Here is a 22,340-nt window from a genome sequence, read left to right as displayed (position 1 = left end):
GCGACACCCTGGTAACACAGAGTTACTCTATATCCATACAATAATTTAAATACTCACCCATAACATTAAAAACACCTGTCTAATATTGTGCAGGTCCCCAAAACAGGTCTGACCCGGCAGGACCTCCGGCACCAAGACGTCAGCAGCAGATCCTGTAAGTCGTCACACCTGGGTGTCCATGACTCTGTCACTGGTTCACCAGTTGTCTCTTCCTCAGAGCACTTTTGGTGATACTGACCACTGCATACCTGGAGGAACGCCCCACAAGACCTGCCTGATGTTCTGGTGGAGATGTTCTGACCCAGTCATTATCTAGAACATCACAGTCTGGTTCTTGTCAAAGTGTCTCAGATTCTTACTCTACGACTAATATGTGGATCCACCTCCTGACCGGAGCCACTGGACTCAGATCCTCAGGGTTATCAGACGGCTGCCTGGTGTTTCAGTTCTAATGAAATCATTTCCAAAATGAGGTTCTAATTCGTTAATATCCAGAACACAACGGAGCTGCTTTGCATCAGTTTAAATACACAGTTTATCTGCTGCTCCTGAAAGTCTGAAACACGGCTCACGGCTCACGGCACAGCAGCACTGCTTAAATACCACCAGCGTTCTACAGGTTTCAGTAAAGCTGAGAATGAGCTGAAGGAACAGCGGGTTTTAATATATGTGTTTATTATGTACAGCTGGAATTGGCAACAGTACAGATGTGTTTTTGTGGACAGTGATGCTAAAGCTACTGATGTAGAAAATCCCGAGGTGTAAAACTGGTGATCATGAGGTGGGTGGGTCACTCCTCCCAGGGGCTCATGTCTGTGTCGATGGCCACGCAGTTATATGCAGCATAGCGGAGCTTCTCTTCACACACCTTAGCACTGTGCAAAACAAACACACACACACACACACACACACACACACAGAGTGAATTAAACACTGCATATTTGTATACACTCTAGATCACAAGGACTATTTGAACTATTTGATGTCACAAGAACTACACAGAAATGATCGTGATAAATGATATTATTGACATTTTAAGATCATTTTATGTTGTTATATAAAATGATATAATTGAATAATAATAAAAATAAATCAATAAATAGAGAGTAGTTCACTTTTAATGATTAAAAATAAAACAGTTTATAAAAACACTTTTTAAACAAAGCTGACACTGCAGCTCATTCACACTGATTATCTCTTCATCAGTTAATCATAATGGGCAACACTGAGGTCAGCAATATTGAGTGAGGTCATTTACTGTGCACTAAATTAATAACATGATTATCGTGACGGGCCTGAAATACTCAAAACATCCTACATACCACTATTGGCAAGTATAGTAAAGTGTAAATAAGCCACACACACACCAGTGTCCTCAACATGACCCTGTTAGAGTTACTGGTGGGTTTTTATTTATTTGTTTGTTTGTTTTGTAATGGTTTTACCCTGTAATGGTGTGTCTGCCTGGGTAAAAGACAATTATTTTAATAAAGAACAAGGGTGTCCAAACTTCTGCATATGACGTGTACTCTCACTCCCACTCTCACTCTCTGTTCTTAAAGGAACCAAAAGTGGTTCTTCTATGGCATCAGGTCTATTGTCCCGTCACATTGCACAGGTGTAGAGGTGAGTAGAACCCCTCACTGGAGTAAAGATCTAGAACCTACACTCTGCAGTAAACATGACTCCAACCCCCACAATCCACTAAAACTACCACGACAGGAGCTCGCAACACGCCCACCGTGCTGAATCTGAGTCATTAATACTAATCCTCTAATAATACTAATTACTAATAACACTACTAATTGTTACTAATACTCTAATAATAGTCATTAATACTAATATACTCATTGATACTAATCATCTAATAATACTAATTACTCATAATACTAGTCATTAATACTAATACTTAATAATATTAATTATAATACTCAAATAATACTAATTTTTAATAACAGTAGTAATTAATACTAATACTCAGGGTAAAGTTACCTTGGGTATTTTGGTAAGTAGAGGGTGCTGGAACAGGTCGAGGACTGCGGGAGCGCGTCTGTAGTTTCAGATCTGAGGACAGACAGACACGATCCTGTCAGAACACAACAGCAGATACCACACACACACACACACACACACACATACACACACACATACACACACACATACACACACACATACACACCCCCACACACACACACACACACACACACACACACACACACACACACACACCCCCACACACACACACACACACACACACACACACACACACACACACACACACCCACCCACACACACCCACACACACCCACACACACACACACACACACACACACACACACACACACACACACACACACACACACCCACACACACCCACACACACACACACACACACACACACACACACACACACACACACACACCTCTTACCCCTGCTTATCTGGAAAGATGTAGATTGGAGCAGGAAGGCGACTTCTCCCCGTCACGAACCTCAAGAACCTGCTGCGGTCCTCTGAGAGACACACGTTCAAGTTTCAGGTTTATTTGTCATTTGCACAACATGTCAGGACATTTATGCATTGAAACGCTTGTGGTGAGGTTGTTGCTCTACAGGAGGACAAAACTGTATACATACTAAACATTAGTATGTATATAAATAAAGTTATCTAAAAATTATATTAAATAAATACAAAATACACAAAATATACACAAAATATAGAATACACAAAGACAGGAGGGATCTGTAGAAATTCTCTGATATGTACATTTATGAGACAGGTACAGTCTGAGAGAGAGTGGAGCTAAATATTAATATGTATGTTTATGTCTATTCCTGTTGTATAAAGTGACTTAGTGATGTTGTTCATAGCAGTGATATATAGAGTATTAATAATAAATACTATATTTATGTCTGAGTGCAGTGGTGTTGGTGAATAAAATAAATATGTTTAAAACATCTATTCTTTTTAAGACTTTAAAGGCCAGAGAACTCTGTTAGAACTCTGTTAGAGCTCTGATACAGGCGCTCTGAGACTAAATACAGTGTCCAGCAGCGCCCCAAAAAAACTGAGTCTAAATCGATCAGACGAGCGCGGAGTTCAGCTGAGTTCAGTGAAGAACTATAGGTAATACAGGGTGTCACTTTCTCAGAGGATGATGGGAAAAAAAAAAAAAGACACAGACATGGTCTATCCGGACAGGATCGACCATCGGCCATCGACTATGAGCTCCAGGCTGTTGATAACAGGGTTGTGGGTTCGTTACCCAGGCTTGGCAAGCTGCCTCTGTTGGGCCCTTGAGCAAAGCCCTTTACCCTCTCTGCTACCCAATGGCTGCCCACCGCTCCAGACACGTGCTCACTGTCCACTGTGTGTGTGTGTGTGTGTGTGTGTGTGTGTGTGTGTGAGACTTCACAAAAATGTCACAAATGCAAAATGAGACCTAGTCCTGGTCTTTAAATCCACTCACCGTTAGTGAAGTTGGTCAGGGCCTCCCACAGATGCTGCACTCTGATGTCCGTCTGCTCCAGATCTTCATAGCGTGCTGAAGGAGAACAGATAGCACTCATTACTGTGCATCCATCCATCCATCCATCCATCCATCCAGAAACAGCTGCCACTACTGCAGGCATTTACCAAGATATCAGCAGTAACAACCTTAATATTCATATATATTAAAACAGTATACAGTTCACCCCCAAGTCAAATCAGCCAAACCAGGTCTGAGGTCTAAGTTTAGCTTTTTCAGTCTAGTATTTTTCCTACAATCAGCTCCAGAAACAGATAAAACTACACTGCACAGCTAAAAACAGGGGCAGGATTTAGAAACCTCAACTGTGTCCACCTTCAGTCCACGGCTACAGAAGACCCACAGAGTCAGAAACCATGTGATCAAGACACACGAGAGTCTCTCGTCACTTCAAGACTTGACCATTGCAGCTCTCTTCCTGCTGGTCTTCCTCTGAGCACCATCAGACCCCTGCAGCTGATCCAGAACACAGGCACGGGTCGGGTCGTCTTCAATGCTTCTGAGTTCAGCCATGTTCAGCTCCTCCTCTGCTGCGTTCTCTCTTCACTGTAGCTTCCTGTAGCTGCTGCCCTCATCAGATTCAGACCCTGACTCTGGTCTACAAAGCCAAGACTGGACCAGCCAGCCCCTCCGTACTTGATGGAGATGGTCAAAAGCCGATCTGCACCAAGAGCCCTTCCAGCTTTAAGTACGGCTCGGCTCGACCCGCCATCCTTTAAGATCCACGGAAGACGAGCGTCCAGACTTTTTACTGTCCTGCACCGAAGTGGTGGAACGAACTTCCCCTGGGTGTCCGAACAGCAGAGTCCAACACTCACTGTCCTCAAACCCAGACTGAAGACCCTCCTCTTCAGAGAGGACTCAGTGTGCAGAGTGTAGAGTGTGTGGAGTATTAGGGTCTCCAGACTGACTTCTGTATTTAGTAGAGTCTAAGATTAGAGGATCTTCTGGACTCTAGTCTATATAAACTAGATAAGGCAGGGCAAACTGTAAATGTGACTTCCACTGTAGAGGAGCAAGCTATGGAGTGATGTACGTAACATTTGTGCAAACTGACCCTCATGTTACTCTGAGCTCTAAATCTGGTACAGCGTCTTGCTTATATAAGACTAATGACTCACTGAGGCGTTTGAGAGCCTCCACAGTGATCTCTGGGTCTCCACACACTTTCTTCTCCACCTCCTGCCACGTCAGAAGATCCAGAACAGCCTGCGGCACCACCTTCATAAGGCCTGCCTGGATGGCCGCTATCTACAATACAGATACAACAGAACGCTTAAGAAACAGCATATCCTAATAAAATTTTATTCATAGAGTAAAGAGCGCCCCCTACACTTCATGTAGTGTATTACAGTCTGTCAGAATGAGAGTGTGGATCATATGAACATTATAGAGCATTATAGAGCGCCCCCTACGCTTCCTGTAGTGTATTACAGTCTGTCAGAATGAGCGTGTGGATCATATGATCATTATAGAGCGCCCCCTACGCTTCCTGTAGTGTATTACAGTCTGTCAGAATGAGCGTGTGGATCATATGATCATTATAGAGCGCCCCCTACGCTTCCTGTAGTGTATTACAGTCTGTCAGAATGAGTGTGTGGATCATATGAACATTATAGAGCTTTATAGAGCGCCCCCTACGCTTCCTGTAGTGTATTACAGTCTGTCAGAATGAGCGTGTGGATCATATGAACATTATAGAGCATTATAGAGCGCCCCCTACGCTTCCTGTAGTGTATTACAGTCTGTCAGAATGAGCGTGTGGATCATATGAACATTATAGAGCATTATAGAGCGCCCCCTACGCTTCCTGTAGTGTATTACAGTCTGTCAGAATGAGCGTGTGGATCATATGATCATTATAGAGCGCCCCCTACGCTTCCTGTAGTGTATTACAGTCTGTCAGAATGAGTGTGTGGATCATATGATCATTATAGAGCGCCCCCTACGCTTCCTGTAGTGTATTACAGTCTGTCAGAATGAGCGTGTGGATCATATGATCATTATAGAGCATTATAGAGCGCCCCCTACGCTTCCTGTAGTGTATTACAGTCTGTCAGAGTGAGCGTGTGGATCATATGAACATTATAGAGCATTATAGAGCGCCCCCTACGCTTCCTGTAGTGTATTACAGTCTGTCAGAATGAGTGTGTGGCTCATATGAGCATTACAGAGCGTTATAGAGTGCCCCCTACACTTCCTGTAGTGTATTACAGTCTGTCAGAATGAGTGTGTGGCTCATATGATCATTACAGAGCGTTATAGAGCGCCCCCTACGCTTCCTGTAGTGTATTACAGTCAGTCAGAATGAGTGTGTGGCTCATATGAGCATTACAGAGCGTTATAGAGTGCCCCCTACACTTCCTGTAGTGTATTACAGTCTGTCAGAATGAGCGTGTGGATCATATAAATATTTACACGTTCAATAATGTCAGCGCTGCAGTTTTGTGTATAATTGTGTTGTACCTGCTCCCTGCTCTCCTCCAGCCTGGCTTTCTGCACCAGCCGGACGAACTCCATGCGGTCCTCATAACGCACCACTACTGAGCCGCCCCCAGGAATGAGCTCCACCAGCCGGCCATCGCTCAGTGGAGTGCTGTACACCAGCTCCTGACCAAACTTAAAGTCAAATGTCTCCTTATCCATGTGTTCCATCGCCTCCAACAGCTTCACCTGAACACACACACACACACACACACACACACACACACACACACACACACACGGGAGATATGAGAAATTTTGTATATATATATATATATTTTTAAAAAGTATATAAGTTAACTTGGAGAATATCTTGCTTTGTGAGATCCCCCCCATGTTCAATCAAATGTTATTTATATAGCACCTTACAGGTGTTTCACAAAGAATTAAAATAGGTTTAGAAACCAGACTTTTCAACTAAAGGCGATGTCAACAAAAACAAAATAGATGAAAAAAGTACTATGTAAAGTAAAAATTTGAAATGCTACTCAAATTAAACTTAATAAAAAGTAAAATTGATCAGAAATAAAAATAAAATGAATAAAGTAAAATAAATTAAATAAAAATAACAAATCTAAGACCATAAACAAGTTTAGAAAACACTAAACGAAGTGAGTCTAAATATGTACGTTTTCAGTTTGCTCCCCTCAGCTCTACTGGAAGGTGGTTTCAGCGGTTTGGAGAGTTATGACTCAAAGCAGCTTCGCCATTAAATTCTTGTCCTGCTTTGAGCAACAAATAAAGGATCTTTCTAGTTCATAAACCAAAAGTGTTTCTGAGACGTATCCAGCCTGACCCTGATGGAGGACTGACTGGGCTCTCCAACCTGCCCTAGACCAGCTGCTCCATTACTGACTACAATGAAGTTTACATGAACTTCTGCTTTTTTTATTATTATTATTATTATTATTATTACTACCATGAATTATCATTACTCATATTTTACCATCTCTACTATGATAATATTAGTTCTATTATATTATGCTAATATGATGATGTTGCACACCTGAGCAGTAAAGCAGTTTAGATGGTTCAGTGACTTTTATCAATAATGTATAAATAGTTCTGATCAGAGGAGGACGGGTCGGGTCCCCCTTGTGAGTCTAAGGTTTCTTCCTCCAGCTCTGAGGGAGGTTCTCCTTGCCACTGTCTCTGTTGGCTGCTTATAATTTAGTATATTACATTATCTTTGCTGCTGATCTTTAATTTTATTACCTGATTCCTGTAAAGCTTCTTTGTGACACCAGCCATAAAAAGCTCTATAATAAATAAAGTAATTAATTTGATTTGATCATTCTGTTTATGTTACTGTAGTTTGTGGTAGAGCAGATAGGAGAGCACTACAGCAGTCATCTGTGACACATTTGGCAGCGCAGACTGAAACAAAACACTGTTTATATACTGCCACTGCTGACCAGCACAGAGTCCACTGCAGGGAAATCTTCATTCCAGCTGACCGACTCTCCAGTGAGCTGCTTCCACACCAGCCCGGGCAGAGCCAGAACCTGCACACAGAAACCCACAGAAACACATACATGCTTCAGAATCCAGAACAAAGCGCTTAAACAAATCATTCAGCAACAAACAGCGAAATTTACTGTAAATTTCAACAGAATATTAAAACGTTGAAACATCGTCACTTAAGAGAGGGAAAATAATCCAATTATTTACCCACTTCTCCCTAATTTGGGGCACCAAGTACCCAACCCGTACATCCTCTCCCCGCCATCCCACACCATGCCCTAGTCACCAGTGAGGACAGACCAACAGGCCGACGCGTGCACAGTCAAGCCTCTAATTTCTCGAACTGCTGCCAGCATCCAAAAGCCCCTACCCGGATTCAACGCACCAGCCTGCAGACGCCAGTGACGGCCAGTACCGCAGCAAGGCGATGTGGGGAGAGAGTGCCATCGACACACCCTCAAGAGAGCAAGGCCGATTGTGCTCTCTCGGGGCCTTGGCTGCCTGACCGGGACTCACCCCAGTGATCATCAGGTCATAGTGAAGCGCCTTAGTCCGCTGGACCACTGGGGGCCCCATCCTAATTTTTAATGTACATTAATTTTCCCCCCAAAGTCATATCGGATCATTTCTATTGGCCCATTTTTGAGATAGAGGACCGTATTTCTGAATTATGCCAAACTATGTACTTAAATGAGTACAGGCTGAACTGTAGGATACATGGCTGTGTTTATCTGACTGGACCTCTCCTGTAACTCTGTGTAGGGTGGAAGTGATGTGCCTCTCGTGACGTTGGTCCAATAGCATCAATATAAAAGGCTCATCACATGACATCACCTGCAACACAAACGGGAGCTACAGGTGTCCGGACTGAATCAACTCCGGGTTTCAATCCTTTCCATCAGCTACGGAGCACGGCAGTAAAAACAGTAAAACAGTAACAGCATCCCTATAGTTTCTCCTGCTTCTGTTGGAGTAACTGTCTCTACTGTCCAGAGAAGAAGACTTTCTACTAGATTCTGGAGGAACATTGCTGTGAGGATTTGATTGAATTCAGTGACAAGATTGTTAGTGAGGTGAGAAAATTGGATAGATGATCACCACCCCACCTCATCATCCACACCTCATCATCCCCAACTCATCCCAAAAGTACTGGATGGAGCTCCTCCACCATCATTTCAGAGAACACAGTTCCTCCACTGCTCCACAGCTCCTCAATGCTGGGGGGCTTTATACCCCTCTAGCCCACGCCTGGCATTAGGCAGCATGGTCTTGATGGCTTTATGGCTTGAATAGGTGTGATTTTGACACTCACCAGAAAGTCTTTCCCACGGAGAGCTGCTCCCATGAGCTGCCCGATCCACTCAAACTTCTGGAACTCTCGACAGGATGGGTTCGGCACGTAAAAATCTCTCGCCTCTCCAGCCACCTGAATCACAAACATCAAACATCAAACACACACACACACACACACACACACACACACACACACACACACACACAGTCATTCTGCTGCTAAAACCATGTTTACACACACCAGCTTCACACAAACAGGCAAAGAGTGTAATCACAGTCAGTTCACCTAGCATACACAGACAAGCCGCAACATTATGACCACCTCCCAATACACTACTGTTCCTCTGCAAGTTGCCAAATGCAAGTGTTCTCAAATGCTGGCACCTCCTCTACCCCAGACTATCAGTGAGGACCTTCTCGGAGTTTAGCTGTTGGTGTTCAGCTCCTGGACTGCCTTACTGCAGATCACTCTTCTCACTCTGGAGCTGCAGTGTGTAATTTTATACCAACACACTCCGGCTCTTGTGCTGAGAGATGCTGGATGGAGTCGGAAGCTCGACTGCAGTTCTGTAAGTTACTCAATACTTCAGCAGTCCTTTTGTTCTTCTCTTTCACTGGAAGGTGGGGTTAGGACACTCTACACGCCTCTAGAGGGCACGGTAGGTAAAGTGTTTGCTGAGTAAGAGCACACAGGTTGTGTATGGCGGGAACACACCCAGCAAAGAGTGATATTTTAGAAAGTGAAATCCTATAAAATCCTGTCTAATATATTTATCCAGATTATTTCTACCTTATTTTGTACTTATTTTACCTCCTGAACGTGTCTTTATTACGCTAACAGCTTGCTTGCTGTAATTTTTAACAGAAGCTGAATTATAGATTATATAAGTTATATATATTTTATAATCACAGTGGGAGATAATATGTCAAAATTCTTATAATAATTCTATAATAACCTCAGAATGAGAAACAGTAGATATCTAGTCGAGGGCTACGCTTGCTGAGATATCAATAGTTTTTGCAGGGCAGGTGTTAGGGGAGTTACCTGGTTGGAGGTTCTGGTGAAGAAAGGCAGAGGCATGGCACATTCAGCTGAGCTGGGGCAGAGCTCCTCAGACATGTCCGCCAGACTGTCCCGGAAGCCTCCTCCTATAAGAGGGGAAGGAGGGAAGGAGCTGAGTGTTTACAGTGTTTAGGGCTTATTCAGTACAGCAGTGGTTCTCAGTTCTGGTCCTGGAGCAGCACTGTCCTGCAGCTGGAGGGTTTACCCTGCTCCTACACTCCCAGTTCAGCTGGGCAAGAGCTTATTCATCAGCCCAGAGCTGGGTCCGGTGTGCTGGGAGCAGGGCAGGGGTTCTCCAGGAAAGGAAAGGAATAGTTTAACCAAAAATAAATAAATAAATAAATAAATAAACAAATAAATAAAATCAGCTTTACCCAAATTAAAAAATAAAATGATGAGATCAGTGAAAATGTGTATGTGTTTTCTGCTGCAGCTCCGAGGCTGAGGTACTTAATGAACGTTTGGATTATTAAAGGACTGCGATCACAATGTTTCCTCTACTTTTTCTTTAAAACTTTAAAGTTAATGTTTAGTCCGCAGACCACACGAGAAAGATGAGCTCGATTCCTGTAGCTGCTGCCCTCATCAGATTCAGACCCTGACTCTGGTCTACAAAGCTAAGACTGGACCAGCCAGCCCCTCCGTACTTGATGGCGATGGTCAAAAGCCGATCTGCACAGAGAGCCCTTCCAGCTTCAAGTACGGTTCGGCTCGACCCGCCATCCTTTAAGATCCACGGAAGACGAGCGTCCAGACTTTTTACTGTCCTGCACCGAAGTGGTGGAACTAACTTCCCCAGGGTGTCCGAACAGCAGAGTCCAACGCTCACTGTCCTCAAACCCAGACTGAAGACACTCCTCTTCTGAGAGGACTTGGGTGAAGAGTAGAGTATTATGGTCTCCATATTGACTTCTGTGTTTAGTAGAGTCTAAGATTAGAGGAGCTTCTGAATTTTAGTCTGTATAAACTAGATAAGGGTCATAACATACATTAACATACATTCACCTACTCAGCCTGCAGCAGTTGATGTTGGCCCCACCCAGCAAATTCTACATTTTTTATGAAAACTAAACAATTAAGGTTAGAAAATGATCGTGGAAAAATTAATTATGTTTTTGGTTCCTAAATCCACACAAACAACAAACAAATCATATGTAAAGCTCAGGCTGGAAAATAAAAAACACACAAAACTAAAAACTACAATAGAAATGTTGTATATTTTGATAAAACAGCTCTGAAGACGTTCACCCCTCAGGTTGACGGTCTATAAAAACTGAGCTCCTCTTGTTCAACCGACTGAATCTGAATCAGATCAAAACACAGAGGATGCTCAAAAGGTTCAGGCTGCTCTAAAACTCCAGGGGGGTTGGTGTGAAGCGGATACCTTGATCGATGATGCCCTCTGCGATAAATTTGCATTCCCACCACTGGTCGTGGCGCGCAGGCCATCTAAGGTCATGAAGATGAAGTTAGTACAGCATTAAAAACAGAGCATTCTCCTGTCCTGTGCAGCTCTCAGTAAAACACAGCTCAGTACCTGTAGTCCAGAGTCTTCTCGTACTTATCTGATGGCTTCAGACCTTCATACACCTGAGAATCAGAGCAGAAACAGTGTCTCACCACTCGTCTCGTAAATAGCTCAGTTTACAAACACAGATACACAGTGAGTCCTCCAGTGTCCATTAGAGACTGCTGAACACCTCCAGACGGTTTGTGCGAGGAGGTAAAACCTGCACATACACATATACACTATCCATATGGAGTGAGGCACAATAAAGAGCAGCCAATCAGAAGAGAGGTCATTTACATATATATGAGTACTAAAGAGGCATTCTGTTTAACTCCAAGGGATAAAAGAAGTTGAGTAATATGAATTAAGACTGTATACACACATGCATGTACACACTATTTTCTATTTTATAATATTAAATTTCGTATTATAATTTTTTTACTTTGATGTTTATTCTGAATACAATGATAAAACACTCAAAGATGAATGAAGTCTTAACTAGTCGTGTCTTAAATGGAGCTCAGGGGATGGATATAGAAACCCTGGAACATGGATATAGAAACCCTTCAGATTTCAGAAACCTGTACTAAGTGAGCTGGCTGACAGGACTACCTGAGTGAAAACAGCGTTTTTGCAGGTGGGGTCAAGGCTGGGGTTGTCCCGGTGCTCCATGGCCAGACGGCGGTTAATATAGAGGCGAGGCATGAAGTTAGGCTTGCTGGATTCGGAATCTTTCAGGCACTGGATGATGAGGGCTGAGCGGCGCTTGGACAGAAGCAGGAACTGCTTTATACTCTAGGGGGCAGCAAAGAGCAAGTGGCATTATTCTGGAGGTTCAGAAATACTGCTTTCATATTCACACACTTCAGAGCTGTTGACAGTAGCTGTGTGATACAGTATATAAGGTGCGAAAGACAACAAAGAAAACTCCAGAATTCAGATTTTACACACATTTACAGGTTACACATCAAACATCAAAGGGTTTCTAACATGGAAAACTGAAACACAGCGTTCACTCCTCCAGTTCCTCCAGTCCATACACTGAAGCTGCAAACCCCCCCCCCACTTTTAATCTCATTTGCATATCTACAGAGCATGTGGTGCAGCAGATAACACCACTACCTGTCAGTGAGCCACCACACCATGTGGGAGACCGGGGTTCGATTCCCGGTCTGGGTGACTGTGCTGCACTACATTAATAAGAGTCCTTGGGCAAGACTCCTAACACTACATTAGCCTGCCTCTGTAAAACCAGTAACCTTGTAAATCGCTCTGGAGAAGAGCGTCAGCTAAACGCCGTAAATGTAATGTCACAGTTTAGCCCCGCCCACTGATACTGCAGCTCTCAGGAGTGCTTTCTAAATGGATCACAGCCAATCAGCTCATTTCCATATCTCAGTCTTAAAAGTGCTCTCTTTAATTCTAAGGGATAAATAAGTTTGGGAAATCGTCCTGAAAAATGATGAATTATGTAAATGGACCTCAAGAAAAAATATAAAATACAGATAAATGTAGGATAGTGGACTTTTTATGTAATTTAGACACTTCTAAATGTGCTTTTAAATAGTGCAAAAATGTAAAATATAAAATAACTAAATTCTACACCCACTTCACACTGCCTTCCATTTTCTATTTATTTTTTATTACTGATAATATTCTTATTCACTCATATTTATATCTCTGTATATATGTAAGGTTGTATTTGTCTCTTCTCTTAACTTTACTGCTGAGTACAGATTACAGTTATCATCATATAAAGGGTCATTACATCACTTCTCTACTGACAGGCTGGACTTTGGTCTGGGAGTGACCAGAGAGCACATCCAGCTGACGGGTCAGGAACGACAGCAGATTATGGCTCCAGGCATAAAGTACCACACCTGATTCAGGCAGGTCAGGAGAGCCAGGTGTGCTGGGTGTAGGTTAGAACTAATCTGCACAGGCCTCCAGATCTCCAGGATTAGGGCTAACAAACCCCAAATGAGCCAATCAGGGTAACATAAGGGTTCATAATCCTACAACAGCGCTAACAGGTGCTGGCGTCTGTCCACTGTGTCCGAGCACTCACTTTAATCTGGTTAAAGGTGCCCAGGCTGTAGTCCCAGGCTGGCACCAGGTGAGGCAGAAGGCCGTCCAGGAGTGTGATGAACCTGCAAATGTGTGATGAATAAAAGAAGATCAGCAGGAATTAGGGACAGACAGAAGATTGCTCCTCGTGGATAAAGCTGATAAAGCCGAGCAGCTTTACTGAGCAGTAAAAGAACCTGTATTACACAGCTGTGAATCATTCTCACTGAGTCATTCTCAGAACAGGTGGCATTTGCATCCGCAAAGTATAAGAGTATATGGTCATTTTCACATTTCCGTACTGACCAACATAAAACTTGCATCTAAAATATACACAAACAAACACACAAAAGTTTGTGGACACCCATTCTAATGGATGCATTCAGCTACTTTAAGTTGCCCCCATTGCTGATACAGATCTGAAGTACTGCCAATAGAATAGGCCTCTCTGCAGGAGCAGAAATACATTCACCTATTGGCTCCATGCTGCCTAATGCCAGGCGTGGGCTAGAGGGGTATAAAGCCCCCCAGCATTGAGGAGCTGTGGAGCAGTGGAGGAACTGTGTTCTCTGGAATGATGGTGGAGGAGCTCCATCCAGTACTTTTGTTTGGGATGAGTTGGGGATGATGAGGTGGGGTGGTGATCAATCATCCACATCCTGACCTCACTGACACTCATGTTGCTGAATGCAATCAAATCCTCACAGCAATGCTACTCCAGAATCTAGTAGAAAGTCTTCTTCTCTGGACAGTAGAGACAGTTACTCTAACAGAAGCAGCTGAAACTCTTTTAATACCCTTGATTTCAGAAGAAACAAGGAATGAACAGGTGTCCCAATACTTTTGTCCATGAAGTGTATTTCCAGGATTGTGTGTTCATGTTTATGTTAGATATATTTATTCAAAAAGACTTATTTTGTATAGAAATGATTTGATTTGGGTTTGATTTGATCCCAGTTTGACGTACCACCCTGTCACACTTCCCTGGTTTGTCTATAAATGACGCACTGTTGCTTTAAATGACATCACAAACAGGAAGCAACATCATTCGACCATCTGGAGCAGCCATTAGTTATAAAATTAATTTAGATTGTTTACTTGTTGCTTTTTTATGTTAGATGAAAAAAAAAACTGTCTCACGCAAAACAGTGATTGAAACTGTTATTTATGTATTAATTTATTTACATTTTTACAGAATTAATTTAAAGAAAACTATACTGGCACGAGTGCTAGGTAAGGCTACATGACTACATGAATAATTACGGCATTTTTAAGACGCAATTCTAATATTTTATTGCGAAAGCAGCTCCCACGTCTAAATAAAAGGCTAGAAAATATGTTTATATTTAGATTCAAATATAAATTATATGTTATGTTATGAACTGATTAAATCAAGTGTTATATCACATAAAATAACCAGCTAAATTAAAAGAAATAATATTTAAAATAAATTTATAATACAATTATATTAAATACAAATTAAATAAATAAATAAACAATCATACATAAAATAATCATAATAACAGCATAATAATAATAATAATCATAATAAAAGGTTACAGGAAAATAACAATAAATCATTTTAAGTAATTGTAAAACAAATACAAATGAATAGTTGTAACATTAAATATCACATTAAATATCCATATCACATAAAGCAATCAACTATTGAAACTAGTAGTTATTTATTGATTTTAATCATTTTAACAGAATTAATTCAAAGAAAATGAAAATGTCAGATTAATGGGCGTGTGCTAGGTAAGGCTACATGACTACATGAATAACTATGACGTTATTAGGACGCAATTTACCACCCCGTCACATCGTACTGTAAATGCAGCTCTGAATAAAAGAGTGGAAATATGTTTTATTTAGGTTTAAATATGAACACACATTTTATGTTATAGATTTTTAGAAATCAGAGAAATATTCACCCCCAGGCTGCGGGTTGAATAATTATCTACAGTATATTGTTGGAACTGAGCCAGGAGCTGTAAAGAGTCTCTCTGGTGATGATTATTTAGATTAGTGCTTTAAAAACCCACAGAGCTGATCAGAGCTTCAGTGATGAATATTCATATTTAGAGCAGGTAACCTCAGCGACACACGGCCGCAAAACAACCGCAACTCGTTTATCCCGGAGACGGGGCCGGCCTGGACTCTACAACCCGAAGCGTGTTTGCTTTAGAGCCGGTCGGAGCTGCAGGGGAGCTTTACCTCATAATGACGAGGGCGCGGCGGTACAGGATGTCAGGCGGAGTTCCCTCCAGGCGGGGGTAGCGCACCAGGTGAGGCGACTGGAACACCTCGGCGTTCAGCCCCAGGTCTCGCTCGCACGAGGACTTTATCTTCAGCCCACGGATCCGCACATCAATGCCCCCATCTGAGGAAGACCCCCCGTCAGGTTTAACAGTGTTTCAGGACCAGGACTATCAGTTTAATCATCAGTCAAATGACACATGATTGATCCCTGAGCCCAGATTCAGACCATCAGCCAAGACATGTTCAGTATCTGACGTGAGCTTCTTCAGTTTATCACAGGAGATGCTAGGCCAACACTGCTAACTAACACTGCACTCAGACTGTCACCCATTTCCTCTCTCAGAGCTCCTCCAGATCTTCATCAGCTGGTAGATGGATGAGGTTTAGGAGACGGTGGAACTTCCTTAAGTCTATAAACCCAAACAGAACCAGAACCACAGAGCTGAGGAACGCTGGAGGAACCGCTGAGTTTAAACTTTCGGCTTTTTTTTTTTTTTTAAACTTGTTTACACCAATTTTTGAACCATAAGCTAACATTTATAGTTCAGATTGCTAACAGCCTAAGTCCAGTGTTTGCTCAATCAATCAAATCAATCAATCAATCAAATCAATCAATAGAATAAACAGTTAAGCAAGCTATGAAAGTAACAGAATTAGCTTTGAGGTAAATAGACATTAAAGGAAATGTACTAAACAATGATAAAACAAATCAGACTATCAAATAAAACAAAACTACCAGTAAATAAAATAAAACTATATCACATAAAACAATCAGCTAAATTATTAATAATAAACTAAATTAATAAATTAAATTATCTGAAATAATAATAATAATAAATAATAATAATAATAATCAATTATATATTTTAAATGTCATAAAAATACCAAAAAAATGCAAATGACTAAACGTTAGTCTAAAGTAAAGTAAGTATAATTAAACCCACAGTAATAATAATAATAATAATAATGACAATAATAATAATAACAGTCACATCAAAATAAATAATAACTTATTTTATTAACTGTACTAGTTGAGACGAGATGGTTTGCTACATTGTTAGCAACATTAGCCTAGCCTCCCCTGCTGTGAACTAAAGAAGCTCACATCAGATCCCAAACACGTCCTGGCTGACGGACTGAATCTGGGCTCAGAGATCAATCGTGTCCATTTGCTCCTTTAATCCACCGGAGGTTGAACAAAGTCTGCCGGGTCTCACCTCTACACTCCTCAATCCTGATCTCGATAATCGGCAAGTGTATGGTCATGTCCTCCAGCACACACACCTCGCCAATCAGATTACTGTGGAAGAAGAGCGGAACAGAGAGTGTGTGCAGGGGGTTACGGCCGGGAATCGTGACGATGAGCTGCAAAATGTACCAATGTACTGTGGAACGCCTCTGTGAGGAACTCACTCATCGATGGTGACGTCGCTGTACTTCTTTAGGTTATCTCCCTCCCCTCCGAACACCGTCACTCTCTTAGGCATGTAGGTGTCGTCCGTCGAGTCCACCGTCAAGATCACTTTACTGAAGAAGACAAACACACAGAAACACAGTCAGCACCAAACCAACGTCCGGAAAAGTGTCCAAAAGTATCCTTTGGTTTCGTTAAATAAAGTGGCCAGTGAGTGGAAGCACAAGGTAGGGGTTTCTAATAAAGTGGCCAGTGAGTGGAAGCACAAGGTAGGGGTGTTTCTAATAAAGTGGCCAGTGAGTGGAAGCACAAGGTAGGGGTTTCTAATAAAGTGGCCAGTGAGTGGAAGCACAAGGTAGGGGTTTCTAATAAAGTGGCCAGTGAGTGGAAGCACAGGGGAGGTGTTTCTAATAAAGTGGCCAGTGAGTGGAAGCACAAGGTAGGGGTTTTTAATAAAGTGGCCAGTGAGTGGAAGCACAAGGTAGGTGTTTCTAATAAAGTGGCCAGTGAGTGGAAGCACAAGGTAGGGGTTTCTAATAAAGTGGCCAGTGAGTGGAAGCACAAGGTAGGTGTTTCTAATAAAGTGGCCAGTGAGTGGAAGCACAAGGTAGGTGTTTCTAATAAAGTGGCCAGTGAGTGGAAGCACAGGGTAGGGGTTTCTAATAAAGTGGCCAGTAAGTGAAAGCACAAGGTAGCGGTTTCTAATAAAGTGGCCAGTAAGTGAAAGCACAAGGTAGGGGTTTCTAATAAAGTGGCCAGTGAGTGGAAGCACAAGTGTAGAGGTTTCTAATAAAGTGGCCAAAACGAAACAAAAGTGTCCAAAAATATCCAGACGGCCCTTTTAAACGGCCCCTCGGCTGCTTTAAGGTGTCTGACGCAGGTGTTTACACACTGCAGTAAAGCCTCCATAGAAAAGCTCTTACTAACAGAATGAGGTGCTTTGGAGCAGCTGTGATCACGTGACCCTAAGGGCTTGGGCATGAGGGGTACAAAGCCCCCCAGAATTGGGCTTGGAGTTCTTTGCAGTGATGATGGAGCTCCATCCAAGACCTTTGGGATGAGCTGGAATGTCAGAACTACTCATCCAACATCGGAACCTGACCTCACTGATGCTCTCACTCTCGTGGGGTTGAATGCAATCAAATCTTCCTCACATCAAATGCTCTAACATCTAGTGTATAGCCTTCCCAGGAGAGTGGAGGCGGTTGCTGCAGTAAATGGGGACAGACTCCCAGCTAATTTCCCTGCTTTCTGCAGAAACTCTGGAAACAGGCTGGAAAATGCCGCTGTGATGAGGTAAGAGCTGAGCTGTCCTCACTTGACCACAGTGCCTCTCTTCATGTGCAGGCGGATCCAGTGCTGTCCCTGCATGCCGTCGCTCTCCCAGTAGGTCTCTGTGTCTCCATCAGTCAGGCAGCCAGCTCCACCACTCGGGTCCTCCTTCACAAAAACACATTTACTAACAACCTGATTCAACCTCCACACTCTGCTTCAGCCAAGCTCACTCCTGAGCCTGTCCCAGCCTAACGAAAGCCTACAGGGGGTTTGTGCTCTTGAGTGAAGCCCGGCAGACTCGGATGTACTGAGCATCGCCACGCTGCAGGACGAGAGGGCATCCGCGTACAGTGCAGCTTGACTTTAGGGTGCGTCTGTGTGTGTTTGCTATCGTAGGGGTGGGAAATTTTCACCTTGTGCGGCTCAAAACTCACAAAAGTCGTGTACTGAGTCTCTTAATTAATCAGGGGTGTGTTTTTTTTGGGCATAACGTGCAATAATAAACCAATCAGGGTGTCTCTCGCCGTTTCCTTTAAGAGCCAGGTGCAGTCTGATTTTGGCTGTTTGCTATTTCAGTGGCGTAAAGCGTGGGGGGGTGTAGGGGCGTCGGGCTGCACACCCCTGTCCTCTCGAGGGTGCGGTTGTTTTCGGTGTGATTACAGTGTTCACACCTGCACAAACGAATCACTGCAGTGCAGAACATAACGGCTGCCGATGAACTCATTATTTTCTGACAAATGAGAAAATATTAGAATTACAGTCCATGATTATATAATTACATCTGATTCTAGCTTATTATTATTATCTTCCATAAATCATTCAAAATAATTTAACAAATCTGATCAATTTCTGAAATATGGTCTGATCTAGCCGTCGTTGCTATGCCGTGTGCTCACTACACTTCATATATGGATTATAGTGTGAATTCGCTTCATAATACAATAATACATAATACAAAAAAAACTAACAAACAAAAAACACATGATCATTACTGATATCAGTATCGACTACAATGTGGCATCAATTATTGACAATGGTATCAGACTACACTCAGCACTCTCACTGGTTTATGTTTACATGTGTAGCATTTATCAGACTCTCTTATCCAGAGCAACCTACAGGAGAGCTTCACTGTCCACGCAGAAGATATCCCTAGCTAGGGTGAACAGACCAGAGTCCAAACACACCTCTAAGCTCAGCCTCTGACACGTATTAGTAATGGCTTTCAGTAAGGATGCCGGGCCAGACGCTAAGGATACTGGGCCAGACGCTAAGGATACTGGGCCAGACGCTAAGGATACTGGGCCAGACGCTAAGGATGCATACCTCTAAGCTTAGCCTCTGACAAGTATTAGTAATGGCTTTCAGTAAGGATGCTGGTCCAGACGCTAATGTGCAGAGAAAACTCTGCTCTAGTGTTTCTAGTCTCAACACACCGAGCATGAGGAGACGTCAACGCTGCTCACACACTGCTTCACACTGCCCAGGTTTTCATCCTCTTTGCCCACATGATCGTAAAAGTAGTGAACGAGGTCCTCATCACACTCAAAGGTCCAGGTGGGAGGCACGTATCTGAAAACCAGCACACAGAACACAAAGTTAGCTGTATTGGAAATTCAAAGTCAATCATAGCCTTCTATAAATATGCAGAACACAATTAAGGAAAACAGAAGAAATATTAATGCCTTAATCAACATCCTGTATCCAGACCCCCTCACCTGAGCTTCTGCACTGCAGTCTCATCACGCTCTGCCACTTTGGGTCGACCACCCAGGTGTAGACAACTCTCTGCATCCACCACCTGTTCCCACCTGTAAAGACAATAAAGTGGCCAGTGAGTGGAAGCACAAGGTAGGGGTTTCTAATAAAGTGGCCAGTGAGTGGAAGCACAGGGTAGGTGTTTCTAATAAAGTGGCCAGTGAGTGGAAGCACAGGGTAGGTGTTTCTAATAAAGTGGCCAGTGAGTGAAAGCACAAGGTAGAGGTTTCTAATAAAGTGGCCAGTGAGTGGAAGCACAAGGTAGGCGTTTGCACACAGAACAGACCGGTTGCAGGGTTTGTGGTCGTAGCCGAAAAGCTGCTGCTGCCTGCTAGCCGTGTCCGGAGCTTCAACGGGAACTAGCCGGTCTCCTCCCTCAGCATGTTTACAGGCCAGAATCCAGCCCTCTTCCATTTCCACTCCGCTGCGGTACTCCTCCAGCTGCTCCTGAGCAACACACCAACCAGCAGAGGAGAAAACAGCAGGGGAGTGAGGAGGGCAGCCTCTAAAGGGTCCATACCTGCCGAAACCTGGTGTTTTTAACACTGTTAAGCCTGCTCTGCTTTTTAAACACTGTACAATACAGAACAGCCAATCAGAACAGAGCTCATTTACATAAATCAGTCTTAAAGGCACAGTAACAAAAACAGCCTGCATATAAAGAGAGCTCAGAAAGGTCACAGTAGACACATGACACCCACGCTGCAACACAACCAGTAAATCCAGCATATGGGCCATTTAACAGTGTGCTGTACTGATTTACTGGTGACAGATAAACACCTCATGTCTGACTGTATCACATACACGTTACCTTTCACCAGTATTGATCAGTACTGGAAACTTACTGGACAGGCCTCAGGTAAACAAAACACTGGAAGACCCAGTATACGGGCTCTTTAACAGTGCTTTGTGCTGATTTACTGATGATTTCACTTAATGTATGTCCAAATATTTGTGGACACCCTTTCTAATAAATGCATTCATCTACTTTAAGCTGCACCCATTGTTGACACACATGTGCAAATGCACACACAGCTCGTCTAGTGCCTGTAAACTAGACTGAAGTACTGCCAATAGAATAGAATAGATCAACATCATGACCCTAAGGTCACCATGCTGCCCAATAATGCCAGGAGTGGGTATAAAGAGTGCTAGAGGGGTATAAAGCCCCCCAGCATTGTGGAAGAGCTGTGTGCTCTGGAATGATGGTGGTGGAGCTCCATCCAGTACTTTTGGATGAGGTGGGATCATCATTTAAATCCTCACAGCAGTGCTCCTCTTCCAGAATCTAGTAGAAAGTCTTCTTCTCTGGACAGTAGAGACAGTTACTCCAACAGAAGCAGAGTAAACTCATTAATAACACTGACCGAGTAGGTGTCCCAATACTTTTGTCGATTTAGTGTATGTTACCTGTCACCGTTATTAGAAACTTTTAAAAGCCTTTAAGGGGCTGATGTCTTCCGTCTCTTAGTTAACGAGTCGAAAAACAGATTTGGGTCGTTTTTAAGGCAAAACCGGGCCGGAACCAGCTGGCGTTTGACACCAGTAGAGGAGGAACCAGGACTGGGGGCATGCCGGGGTTCCGTACCTTGCTGATTTTGACCCACAGGCCGTGGCTGTTGTAGTACTCCTCTCCTGAGGTCCGAATGCATGTCCCTTTTTTGGGCTCGATGGTACATTTGGATGTTTTCCTGCTGGGTGGCTGGTTCGGGTGGTCCCAGACCGGAACCAGGGTCTTCCCTCCAGAGTTCCCAGACGAAGACGCCGAAGCGGAGGACCCGGAGCTGGTCGAGTCCTTGCAGATTTTGTAGCACACCTCCTTCGGCACGAAGCACAAACTTTCCGGCAGAGGGTCGCTGACCCTAAAACCCTCGATACACCGGTTCAGGAAGCGGATCCGACCCAGGAGAGTGTGAGGGTTCCCCCCCGGAGACATCTCTCTCTCTCTCGGCTTCTGCGTTTCGCTTTCGGTCCGCCAGCCAGAGTCCGGCCAGCAGCAGCGGGGGAGCTACCGTCAGTTCCTCAGCGGCCCGAAAAGCGCCCGGTTCTCCCTCAGAGAGCCTCACTTCTGCCCTCTCCGCCCGGCTCGGTGTCGCTGGAACGCCTGCTGTGACCACGGTCAGCACCCCGCCTCTAAAAAGAGCTCATTCTCCCGCAAACACTCCAGATCATTCTCGATAGCGCTTAGCCCTCAGCTAGCGCCCGTCACACTGGCTAACTCG

The 22,340-nt window shown here is 43.5% G+C and overlaps 2 protein-coding genes across 2 annotated transcripts in view; both read right to left on the bottom strand.

Annotated features, from left to right (window-relative positions):
* The window catches only part of rps8a (ribosomal protein S8a), a 21,493-nt gene extending 7,848 nt beyond the window's left edge, over window positions 1-13,645 (bottom strand). The window contains exon 1 of the mRNA XM_072691270.1: window positions 13,642-13,645. Within this exon, the coding sequence (XP_072547371.1) occupies window positions 13,642-13,644 (3 nt within the window). The 5' untranslated portion in view covers window position 13,645. The remainder of the gene's footprint in view (window positions 1-13,641) is intronic.
* hectd3 (HECT domain containing 3) lies at window positions 659-22,340 on the bottom strand. The gene is made up of 21 exons (XM_072691266.1): window positions 21,707-22,340; window positions 20,405-20,565; window positions 20,079-20,171; window positions 19,797-19,932; window positions 18,404-18,525; window positions 17,085-17,198; window positions 16,889-16,971; window positions 15,627-15,792; window positions 13,411-13,492; window positions 11,955-12,137; window positions 11,370-11,422; window positions 11,217-11,281; window positions 9,815-9,918; window positions 8,789-8,902; window positions 7,428-7,517; window positions 5,995-6,201; window positions 4,650-4,779; window positions 3,469-3,543; window positions 2,431-2,512; window positions 1,993-2,064; window positions 659-875 (listed from the first exon to the last, which is right to left on the bottom strand). The coding sequence occupies exons 1-21, from the start codon at window positions 22,052-22,054 to the stop codon at window positions 791-793; spliced, it is 2,565 nt and encodes an 854-aa protein (XP_072547367.1). The 5' UTR covers window positions 22,055-22,340; the 3' UTR covers window positions 659-790.

Source organism: Salminus brasiliensis, chromosome 11 (genome assembly GCF_030463535.1).
Source record: "Salminus brasiliensis chromosome 11, fSalBra1.hap2, whole genome shotgun sequence".
Classification (NCBI taxonomy): Eukaryota; Metazoa; Chordata; class Actinopteri; order Characiformes; family Bryconidae; genus Salminus; species Salminus brasiliensis.
Note: the sequence above shows the minus strand (reverse complement) of the source record. Positions and strands in the feature narration are given on the sequence as shown.